The following is a 12,810-nucleotide window of genomic DNA, read 5'->3' on the forward strand; positions in this document are numbered from 1 at the left end:
CTCCGCAGAACTGTAGGCCCGGGTGTTTGCCTCCAACTTTCTCAGCTTTGAAGCTGGCCTACTTATTAATAGCCACCATGCTGATTAAGAACTGCAATTCCACGATGACAGAATCTGCTCTTTGTATTCAGGAAAAGCCTTTGTGATTAATTTACTCTAGACTTTCTGAAGACCCTGTCATTTTAAGATAAAGACTGACTTCTCACCAACAGTTGTGGGCTCTGAGGTGTGGATGCAGTTGTTCAGTAGCAAATATTTGTTGAGTTTCCACCATATGCCAACACCCTGTGGGGCTGCAGCAGTCACCCCGACCTGTGACACAAGTCTAAGCAGCCACGTTTCTTTAAAGAACCAAATTACAAATGTTTTAGGACTCACAAACTGTAAGGTCTCTGTTGTGATTACTCAGTTCTGCCATTGTCACTAGAATACAGTCATAGATAAATGTGCAAGTTTGTCAGCCAAGTTTGTCTGAAGTCTGAAGTTTGCTGACTCCTGATCCAATGGACCCAACACCCGTAAGTGCAAGTTAATATTTGCTTACTTTGCATTGTCTTGATTTAGACAGTTGGGTCACAAGTGACAGAAACGAAAAATAAAAAACTCAGGACAGGGATGACATCAGGTGCAATCTCATAGAAAGTCGAGTTTCTCTGTCCAATTCTCAGCTGACTTTCCCTAGATTGGCTCTATTCTTGGTCTGTTTTTCACTCTGTGGTAGTAAGATATCTGTGACAATTCCAGAAAGACATCCACGGGGGAAAAGTTCAATAGAGAAGACAGTCTGTGTGTCTTGTTGCTCAGTGACACTGGTTATATGGACTCAGATCAAATACACCAAAGCAACTGTGGCACAGGGACTATGATGGCTGACTTAGATCCCATCCAGACTGTACTCCTGGCCCTCAAGTGGGATGGAGAGTGGAAGAGAAGTAGACTCCAGCTACCAAAAGAGAGATGAGTGAGTGCTCGAGTCAGTGCTGACTTAACTCTGGTGACGAATAACCCATTATGTGCATCATGTGAAATGTGCCATATAAAGACCACCAAAGTTTGCATTTATTTGTAAGAGTTTGGTAATAGGATTCCAGCTTTTCCATCTCCATCAAGTAGCAAAGTGTATAGATTATGTTGTTCAAAGTTTTTATATTTCCACATTTGTTGCACATAAAAAACCTACAAGTCTTATTAAACATCTAAATCTTTTGGTTCATGAAAAGTCAGGTCATTTTCTGGCCTGTGATTCTCTTCCCCATTCCCCCTTTTCTATGTGTGTTAATCTATAAGTAGCCTCTATAAATAGCTCTACAAAGCTCTATAAGTAGCCTCACCATACCTTTGTTTTCTTTTTGTTATACCTGGATTTACAGCATCTATATCTAATTAAAGTGCTAGATTCAAACCATTCTCTCATTCAGAAGCCATCATTTTGTCCAATGGATCAGAACAATGCTTCTTTCCTTAAAATGCAACTGTCCTCAGAAACTAGTACATGACCCTTTTAAACAACAGAGGTCAGGGCTGGGAACATGGCCTAGTGGCAAGAGTGCTTGACTTGTATACATGAAGCCCTGGGTTCGATTCCCCAGCACCACATATATAGAAAATGGCCAGAAGTGGCGCTGTGGCTCAAGTGGCAGAGTGCTAGCCTTGAGCAAAAAAAAAAAAGATAAGTCAGGGACAGTGCTCAGGCACTGAGTTCAAGGCCCAGGACTGGCATAAAACAAACAACAGAGGTCAGAAGCTGCTTGGCTTCTCAGGTACCCACTTGCGGTGGGGGGGGGGGAGGGAGATGTCCCTAGCTTCCCCCCTCCCATGGTAGAAAGGAGCCCTGCTGAGCAGGAGAGGGGACTCTGTGAGCTGCACCCTGAGGGGCACCAGTGAGAATAAAGAGCTGTAGGAAAAGCCATATTGAAGGAAGAGGGAAAATGAGTATTTTAAAGGTTGTTAAGAAAATTAGAGTTACTTTATATTTTTCCCCTTATGTTTGAGATTCAAATTACATAAGCTATTCTGCAGAGGATCCTTCCTAAAATGGATCTTTCTTGGCAGTTGCTGTGGCAACACAGAATACCTTAACCTCAATAAAGACAACATGTCTTAGAAGGCAGTGCATTTTTCTCAGCTGCATTGCAGATTTTTTTACAATACATTTTACAGATATTTCCTTCATTTTTATTCTTCACACTAGAAAATCAGAGTCATAGCTCTATATACTAACCTCCCTAACATGCCAATGCAAATTTTTGCTATACAAAGACCAATCCCTCAAGACCATTTTCCACATCTCTGTTAATATCTATCTGACTGCCCCAGACACAAACCTTCTTTCTTGTGCCCTGCTCCTGCCCATTCACAATCCACCCTCCCAACCTTCCATAAGTCCAGTGGTCTTTTGATGCTGTCCACTTCAGACCACCTATAGTACCTACTCATGTCCCCTTCAAAGCACAGTATACACTACTAACCAAAGATTCCTCTTATTCTCCCTCCCCTCTAACCCTCCCCCCATGTACTCACCAGTAAAACTCCATTTCCTTTATAGCATTCACTTAATCCAGAAGGGCAGGTTCTGAATAAACTTGTCCACAATGAGTAGAAGTATCTGTGAATTTGCCTTAACCTGTTCATATGTTTCTACCCGGTAGAAATTTGGAAATTGGAAAAAAGTTTTGAGATGACATTCTTTCCTTAAATCAAGATCCTTAGTAAAATGATTTACCTATGTGCCAGAGGATCTGGAAAAATCCATCCATCCATCAATACATACACATGCACATGCATGCGTGCACACGCATGCACACACACACACACACACATAGACACACACTCAATGGACGGAAGCCTCATGTCCACACCCACCTGCATTTATTCTGAATCCCTCCCTAATCCATTTGGGAGGATTGCTTGAGTCTAGCTGAGGTCTTGGACTGAAGTCCCCACAGTTGTACCAGTACCCTTGTAAGAAGGGGAGGAAAGCAGAATGCACTCTGCAAGAACACACAAGGAAACGCCATGTGAGAACATTGCCACCTGAATAAGCACCTGATCATGATGGCACCCAGACTACAGAACTGTGGAACATAGCTTCTTAACCCCTCCCCCACCCCTCGTTATGCTATTTGGCATAGCAACCCAAACTAAGAACATACACCAATCATTGTTGACAGACTGGATAATAAGAGCTGTTGTTTTTCAAATGTATACAGTAGATTGTTTCTAATTATAAAATACAAATTCACTTAAAATTAATTCTTACCAGGCATTGGTAAGAATGTTTATAATCCTAGCTGCAGGAGATAGGATTTGAAGCCAGCCTGGAAGAAAAGCCCTCAAGACTCCATTTCCAAAATAACCACTGACAAAGCTAGGCTGGAGGTGTGGTTCAAGTAGTGAGAGTGCCAGCTAAGCACAGAATCCAAGTGAACACAAGGTCTGGAGTTCAAACCCCAGTACAGAAAAAAAAAAATTCTGAATTTGTAAGTTTTGTCATTATGTACTTAGACACTCAAACACACAAAAAGAGGTGTACATGAATCTACAAGTCAATCATGAATATGTGTGCATGGTATCATATGAGGATTCAAGCATTAGAAATAATGAAAATGATAGAAGATTAACTAAAGAAAATATACATTTATAATACATGTGTTCATATAAATACAGGGGAATATATATATGCATGTATGTGATATATATACATATATAGTCTCCATTAAGTGATATGATAAGAGTTAACTGACTGTATGTAACTTGTAGACAGCAGCTAAGAGGCTGAGACAGGAGGACTTTAAGTTTGAGTTTAGCCTGGGCTGACAAGAAAATGGAAGCACGTAGAAGCTAACCTCCCTGGGGTATATGGTTTGGGGTAACAATGCAACTCCAGCTCCAGGATGTGTGTGCTTCACCCCCACACTTTACTGTATTATTAAGAGGCTTCTGTCTACCATTTGGTACAGGATTGTTCTATTATGTCACATAATAAGACCCTTCTCCTCCCTAAACATTTAATAATGGCTGATAATACAGAACAAAGAGAGAAATAAAAGGATACATTTGGTATCAAAGCAAACTGGATATTTCTATGGGCTGGAACAGTAGAGCCTAGAGTAGAGAGCAAGAGTAAAGCGACTAGTACATGGGCTGGTCCTGACCATGCAGCCCTTAGAGGATAACAGGAACTTAAAAGGCTGCAAGTACTCCCAGCCAGGTATATGGCAGGAGCCCGGGTGGCAGCGAGGAGGACTGGTTGGTATGAGTCCTGTTCTTACTGTTGGAAACTGTTGCTTGCCTGAGGTAGAACCCAGATTTGCAGCCTCCCTACCATAAATTCAGAAAGGGGCCCCCAGTATTCCGAGATGCAGTGAAAAGAGCATCTGTAGGAGAAAAGCACAGTACATTTGAGGAATGAATTGAAAAGAAGCATGTCAGGTGCTCAAGCAACAAGGTGACTCGGGGTGAGAAATGGATGGAGGCCCCAACGTGCACTGCCTTAACCACAGCCAAGATTTTAACTTTGATTATCAAAATGAAGGAAAACCAAACCCAATATATCAATATTGCCATCAACCTTGCAGAATGAAGGCACCATGGTTAAGTAAGGAAGATGAAAAGATAAGCATCAATGAAGCTGGGCACCAGTGGCTCACACCAACAATTACAGCTACTTAGGAGGCTAAGATCTGAAGATCCTGTTCAAAGCCAGCTCCAGCAGGAAAATCTGTGAGATTCTTATCTCCAGTAAACTATCCAAAAAAAAGTCATTAGTTTAACTGTGGCTTAAGTGGCAGAGTGCTATCTTTGAGCAAAAAAGAAACTCAGGGACAGTGCCTAGGCCCTGAGTTCAAGCCCCCGGACCAGCACCAAAAAATACACAAACCGTAAGCATCAGTGGAATTATTAGTTCCCCTCCCTGTTCTGAACTGACTCCCAAAGTGTTTATTGGGTTTCGTCAAGTATCTTGCACAGACATTTTCCCAACTTGCTTTGCCCTTGCCTCAGGACACAATAATAGATGATGACACAGAGACATATAAACAACCTCTACAGTAGGGAGCAGTGGTCTCCTCCTCTCTCTAGAAATATCCATTACCAGGGGCATTGGAGCTTACCGTAAAATAATTTATATTTGTGGCCCTCTTCTTACATTATTTCTCTTTTTGTTTTACTATAAATAAAAGATTTACATATTTAACAAGCTCTGGCATATTTATGTGACCAGTTGATAGAGTAGATTTCAAATAACAAAACAAAGTATGTTTTTGTTTTCCATCTATATTTTAATAAAATAGTGTATTCCCAAAGTCTACATTTTTCATAGCTTTCAATTTTTATCTCTAGGAAGTCTCTGGGTTCAAATCTACACAATCTATACATTTATATTGTCTAGTTTATGCAAATGGTACCTGTCTGATTTACTTGAATGCAACAAGAAACTTAAATTGTTCTCAATCTTCATAGTCCATCCTAAAAATTAAGGAAATATTGTCCATACCATCCCTGACTCCCAGGGGAGGGCAAGCACTATTGCCTTAGAGCAGAACAGAGCTATTTTTGGTCACGTGCTTGCCATGTTATAAATACCTCCCTCAGCTTCCAGAGGGCTAATTACATTACAGAAATGTCATTGCTTGTTATGGTGTCCTGGTTTTCTAATTTGACTTTGCTAAAGAAAATAGATGAAGAGGAATTAGCATGGTAGGGAGAGGGAAGCTGGTATCTGATTTGGTGTGATGTGGTTGAGGTATGTAGAATAACAGATCATTATACACAGTGCTTTTTTGAGGGTGGTAGGAGTGGAGGGTGGGACGGAAATATGAGCCATGATAGTCTTGTCCTTTCCAGACTCTAAGCTAAAACAGCCCTTTTATGGTTTGGTGTTTAACAGATATCACTCATCAGTATAATAGAATACTATATGCTAAGGAAATTTAATATTAAACTTTAGTAATGAAATCAAGTATGTGTAAAAATGTATTTAATCAAAGGAATTATATGTATATCAAACCCATTGCTTAGATTAATTCCATTTCCTCTTGCTTCTCTGTTATAAGGCTAGATGGTTCTGTAGTTGACATGAGGAATGCGGGGGGGGGGGCGCGGGTTGGGAAGAGACAGGAAGGAGAGTAGTATAAGTAGGTTTGAGATTAGTTTATAGGTTATCACCTCCTTATTATCGTCTCTCAAACACATCTCATGTAGTAGAGATCTCATCCATAGCCCATTTGCACAAAGGCAGTAGAATAGGTTACCAAGAGACCAAAGAAAACACCCAGAGGTGGCATGCAAGGTATGTTTATTGAAAATTACTAATAAGAAATCTACCATTGGGAAGGTTTTGAGCAGTGACAGTCTCTACAATAGTGACAGGTAGTGACAGGCTGGACCAAGAGTACCTTTCTCAGTGTGTGACCAATGGTGCTTATTTTCTGTACAACATCACATTGGATGTCAGGTACATAACGCTTTATCCTCTACACATCATGCACTTATCATCTCCCCCTTGCTTCTTCACCACCCCAATTATCACAGGAAGAAATGCTTTAAAGTTTAGACTATTGAAGCAGTGACATAATTAGCATAACTTAGCTTTGTCCTTCTATTACTAGCATTCCAAAGAATACCTGACATTGGGATGCAGGAAACAGGTTCTATTCTAGATAATGCTAGTTACCTCAATGCCCTATACTTGTAAGAGAGAATCTCAGGCTCTCCAGGTAGCCCTTATGAAAATGATCCACTTTCAGTGACCCTTGATTGGGCAAGAGTTTTGGGAATGAAAAAAGGGCATTTCAGGAGTATTGTGGTTGATACTGATGCTGTTTTTCTTAGGGACCATAGAGAGTCACACATCAGCAGTAGGTCAAGATTGAAGAAATGGAAGCTAATACTGTTCTTCTCATTCATCTTTTTGCCATTTGGCAAACTTAAATATTTCCTTTTCACTCTGTTGGGTTTTAAAATGTGTGCTTATTTGGGCTGGGAATATGGCCTAATGGAAGAATGCTTGTCTTCTATACATGAAGCCCTGGGTTCGATTCCTCAGTACCACATATATAGAAAAAAGCCAGAAGTGGCGCTGTGGCTCAAGTGGCAGAGTGCTAGCCTTGAGCAAAAAGAAGCCAGGGACAGTGCTCAGGCCCTGAGTCCAAGCCCCAGGACTGGCAAAAAAAAAAAGTGTGCTTATTTGAGAATCTTGTGTAACACTTATTTTAGGTCAATAGGTACATTGCATTTGTGTAATTTTTTAATTTTAAATTAATTTTTAAATTTTAATTTAAATCCCTAATTAAATTTAAATCCTTACTAAATTAAAATTTTAAAGTCGTGGGAAAGAATATGAACTGCTCTGAAACCAAGTATTGTTGACACAAAGGAAGGGAGAAAGGGAGGGAGGGAGGGAGGGGAGGAGGGAAGGAAGGAGGGAGTAAAAGAAGAGGAGGAGAAAGAAAAAGAAAGGAGGGAAGAAGGGAAAGGGGAGGGAGGGGGAGAAAGGGAGGAAGGGGAAAGGAAGAAAAGAGGAAAGAAGAGGCCACTGACTGACTGGAGTCCTGGAAGGGCAGTAGTTGCACATCTTGTTCCGTCTGGTGCTGTGGGGGAACTTCAGGGGATAGTAGATGAGGCTGTCCTCACCAGTTGTGTCAGTGACTTTCTTTTTCTTTTGAGGGGGAAGAACTTCCCCAGCATTTGGGAGACATGAAAAAGTCGAACATAATGGATAAAAAAATATTAACTTAAAGAACATAGAAGGGCTGGGGATATAGCCTAGTGGCAAGAGTGCCTGCCTCGGATACACGAGGCCCTAGGTTCAATTCCCCAGCACCACATATACAGAAAACGGCCAGAAGCGGCGCTGTGGCTCAAGTGGCAGAGTGCTAGCCTTGAGCGGGAAGAAGCCAGGGACAGTGCTCAGGCCCTGAGTCCAAGGCCCAGGACTGGCCAAAAAAAAAAAAAGAACATAGAAGATGCTATGCTGAACATAGCATTTAAGTAGCCTTATAAATGCAAATGGTGTAAGTTTTCCCATTATTTTACTAAAGTAACAAGAATCTGCTTGATATGATTTTTGGAATCAGGATTTAGACTTAATAATTTAGGTAGTATTAATTTTCCTGATTTTAGTTTCATTCCTAGGTGTCATAATTTCACATTTTTCAGGGGCTCACTTTAAGTTTGCTTAAACTCACTGAAATCACCAAATGGTAAAGTGATCAACAAGAAGGAGAAACATATGGGTCCTCGATGAGCATTGGCAATGTAGCATACTGAATTTAAAAAGTAGGATAGCTGGGGCTGGGAATGTAGCTTAGTGGTAGAGTGCTTGCCTAGCATGCATGAAGCCCTGGGTTCAATTCCTCAGCACCACATAAACAGAAAAGCTGGACATGGAGCTGTGGCTCAAGAGGTAGAATGCTAGCCTTGAGCAAAAAGAAGCCAGGGACAGTGCTCAGACCCTGAGTCCCATGCCCCATGACTAGCAAAACAAAACAAAAAGTAGAATAGTAGTGGTCTCATAGTTACCTACTTTCTACAGCCCAGCCTTCCTAGAAGAGAGAAGCATAAAATCTAGAGTAAGGTGGGAATCAGAATCAAAAGAAACCATGAACATGAGCCAAGGAGCTTTTAAATCTTATCTGTGACCTCCAAAGTCCTTGAAAAATGAGGGAGACTGGCCACCAGAACAAATGAAATTTAGCTAAAGAGTATTAAACTTAACAGAACCAAATCATTCCTTTGGCATAGCACTAGTTTACTCTCCTAACCCAATATTTGCCAAATATCAAATAATTGATAACCAATATTCCATTAAAAAATGATTCCCTTAAAAACTGACTTTTTAAAGGGGTCTAGCATAGCTCTTAGCTTAATTACAAGATAGAGAAGGGGGCTGGGGATATGGCCTAGTGGCAAGAGTGCTTGCCTCGTATACACGAGGCCCTGGGTTCAATTCCCCAGCACCACATATACAGAAAATGGCCAGAAGTGGCACTGTGGCTCAAGTGGCAGAGTGCTAGCCTTGAGCAAAAAGAAGCCAGGGACAGTGCTCAGGCCCTGAGTCCAAGCCCCAGGACTGGCCAAAAAAAAGAAAAAAAAGATAGAGAAGAAAGGAATGTAAGCAAGAAATAAATAAAGAACAGATATCAAGTAGAAAATCACCCAAGAAACAGGGGGCAAGGTTCGAGTTCTTTATAGCAAACATTTCTTCCCAGGTTCAAAGAACCTGCAAAGAGGTGTGTGTGTGTGTGTGTGTGTGTGTAAAGATGATATAAGTCAAGAGAAAAGATTAAAATTTATTTCCACGAGCTTAGGAAAATGGTAGAGAAAAATCAAAAGGTTACTAAGATTGAAATCCCAGTTGGGAAAAAATTTTTTTAAAATCAAGAACGTCTAAGGAAATATGGAGTGAGGCTGTTGTAAAACACAAAAAAATGAGCTTAGAATACAAAATAAGTATAAAATGATAAGAAAGTAAAAGTAAGAATAGGCAAAAGTAAGAATAGGCAAAATTGTGCTATGAGATTTCAAAGTCAACTATAGAAAAATGTATATTATATACAAAATTTTCTTCTACTAGAACACTCCACTTCAGTCATATCTAAAAATGAAAAACATACACAATTTCTCAGGAAAAATTATATAAAGTAATTAATACCAAAACATTTTCCAAGAATGAGTTGGGGGAAAAGAAGAGCAAATGGACAGCCAAGCAAAGGCGCCACATTTAACATCTTAAAAAAAAGGTCAACCTTGCCTCACACTCAATACATAATGCTAAAGAATAAAAAAATTTAAAAATCTCCGAAGTTCTGAGATTAGAAAGTGAGAATGAATCACTTTTATACCCAGCCATGCTGTCTTTCAGATATACAGGCAGTGGACAAATCTTCTTAACAGATAAAAATGCAAAAAATAAAGCGTACATGATTTTTTTTTAAAGGGCAGGAACTCAAAACTCCAAAGCCATTGTCAAGTGGTAGAAAAAATAGTTAAGATACTCTATGGATCCTTAATGAATGGTGCCCTAAAAATGTGATTTATAAAACATGTGTTTTGTTTCGCATTTGCTTTTTTTTTAAAGTTGGCTAGCAGATGTAACTAGTGGAAATAAGTCCAAAAAGAGATGAGAAAAAGCAATAGATATGAGAAATCCACATATTTTATCAGTAAAGCTTTTATATCTGTGGGAGAGGTTATTTTTCTCACTCCCTTTTTCATTTAGATATAAATCACAAGGGGCTTGGAATATGGCCTAGTGGCAAGAGTGCTTGTCTCATATACATGAAGTCCTGGGTTTTATTCCCCAGCACCACATACCTAGAAAACAGCCAGAAGTGGTGCTGTGGCTCAAGTGGCAGAGTGCTAGTCTTGAGCAAAAAGAAGCCAGGGACAGTGCTCAGGCCCTGAGTCCAAGGCCCAGGACTGGCAAAAAAATAAATAAATAAAATAATAATAATAATAATAATAAATAAATCACAAAATTATAGCATATCTTAGAAAAGCACTTTGCTACAAATTGAAAACATATGTATGAATACTGTATGAATTGCATTGAGCATTCTAGGTACCTACCAGTGTGTTAATCAAACCAAACTTGCGCCATGAGTTGTCCTCAAGTCACCATTCAGTATCAATTGAGTCCACATCCTCATCAAGAGAAAGCTGCAAAGTTGGCCTAGCAGTGTACCTAAGGTGTGGAGAAGAGACAATGAGTATCTTACCAGATGCTACATAGTGTAGTAACAAGGATTTTAAAGAAATTAAGTATTATGGGTGTTCATGGCTCATGCCTATAATCCTGGCTACTCAAGAAGCCGAGGTTTGAGGATTGAGGTTGGAAGCCAGTCAAGTACTTGAGATTCTTATCTCCAGTTAACTAAGAGCTGGAACTGGAAACATAATTCAAGTAATACAGTATCCACCATGAGTGAAAAGGCTGCATAAGAGCACAAAGCCCTGAGTTCAAGCCCCAGAACTAGCACAGGAAAGGAGGGAGGGAAAGAGAGAGGGAGAGAGAGAGAAAGAGAGAGAGAGAGAGAGAGAGAGAGAGAGAGAGAGAGAGAGAGAGAAGAAAGTATCCTTACTGCCCTAAAGTCACGAGGTGTAGGATGGTGGCTTTTTCCTTCCTCTTATTTCATCTTTGTTGTCTGGTTTCTGACAATGAAGATAAGCAAACTTATCTTTTTGATGAATATATATTATTTTAGAGTTTTTAAAGTCCAAAATAATCATTTCTGGAATTAAAAAAAAACACCTTTTTTTCCATTTTAGATGACATACATACGACAAGAATATGAAATGAAACTCAAAGGGTTGATGCCAGCATCTCTAAGGCAAGAACTTGAAGACACCATTTCCTCCCTAAAATCACAGGTAATTCCTAGAGCCAAGGCATTTCCCGAGGACATAGGCAATGTACATATTCTGAGACGAGACTTCAATCAAATGTGATTCTGAATTGTTGACAGAAATCAATGGGATGTCCTAGCATAACCCACCACGCAACATGAATTGGTCTTCCTTTCATTTTGTTTTAAATTGTTTTTCTTACAAGCCTCCTTGAAATCAAAACATTCAGTCTCCATTCCAGTGTCACCCTCTATTCTTGATACCAGGTCCAAAATCTCACTACAAACATAGCCATGTGGCAGGTTCCTCCATGTTCTAGGTTCAGGGAAACAAAAGCTACATTAAGTTAGCAGCATTTTTTTCTGGTATAGTTTCTATGGTTGTTTCTTAAGGATAAGATGAATTTTAAGACCAAGGGAAAATGGCATTCAAACAGTTGGTATTCAAACAGTTGGGTTAGATATTAAAATAAATTGTCCTGCCATGCACCAGTGGTTCATGCCTTTCATTTCAGGAGAGTGAGAAAGTCTGTGAGACTCTTACCTCTAATAAACTACTCAGAAGAAGCCAGAAATGGCACTGTGGATCAAATGATAGAGCTAGCCTTGAGCAAAAGAAGCTCCGAGATAATGCCTAGCACCTAGGCCCTGAGTTCAAGCCCCCGGACTGGCAAAAGAAAAAAAAAATACTGTCCTTAGTATAGCTCATAAGATACAATGTGACAGATAAGCACTTGGGAGGCTGAGGAAGGAGGATGGTAAGTTTGAGGCCAGCCTGGATAGAGCAAGACCCTGTCACAAAAATAATGTGAGAGATGGATTTTTAACTTATTTGAATTCCCTGTATAGTTCTTTGTTATTTGGATGCTCTGTGCATTGCTGGTATAATGAGGTGGGTTTTTTCCCCCCAACTATCACATGAGAATGTCCACATGGGCTCATTTTCCAGTACACTGAGAAATTTAAGACATGCCCTTCCTGCAGAGGTTCCCGGAGGGAAAGGCTGTATGTATTCACCATGCCAGGATCTGTGCCTGGCACATAGCAGGTGCTCCGTCCATTTATTTTCAAATAAAATAAACAATATTATTCTCTAATGTTCCCATTCACTCTTTATAATGTGCAAGATGAACTGTGAAGTACATTGTAGCTGTTCGTTTCTACTCCCTGCAGTAAAAATTCTCTTATGTGAAAGCACAGCGTTCATTCTATCAACCCTGCCGTCTGCTGTGGCTTCTAGGGACTTGGTAGCTAGTAGGAAGTTTTGCTCTGCTGGCTCCTGCATGGAAAAAATAAGTGCTGGAATGAGACTCTTGACATGAAGGGTTAAACAATTTTTATTTACATGAAGAGCCCTCCTGCAGGTGTGATTTGCTCATTCATTTTCTAGGAAGGAGGCTCCCATAGGAGCAACCCTGGAAGGGACACCCTCCGAGGAGTTTTTAATTTGGGATGTGGGGAGAAG

General features: G+C 40.1%; 1 protein-coding gene across 1 annotated transcript in view; it reads left to right on the plus strand.

The window, feature by feature from the left end:
- The window catches only part of Cep112 (centrosomal protein 112), a 330,810-nt gene that overhangs the window by 315,061 nt on the left and 2,939 nt on the right, over positions 1-12,810 (plus strand). Inside the window, exon 25 of the mRNA XM_048367299.1 lies at positions 11,269-11,370. Coding sequence (XP_048223256.1) covers positions 11,269-11,370 — 102 coding nt within the window. The remainder of the gene's footprint in view (positions 1-11,268; positions 11,371-12,810) is intronic.

This window comes from Perognathus longimembris, chromosome 17 (assembly GCF_023159225.1).
Source record: "Perognathus longimembris pacificus isolate PPM17 chromosome 17, ASM2315922v1, whole genome shotgun sequence".
NCBI lineage: Eukaryota > Metazoa > Chordata > Mammalia > Rodentia > Heteromyidae > Perognathus > Perognathus longimembris.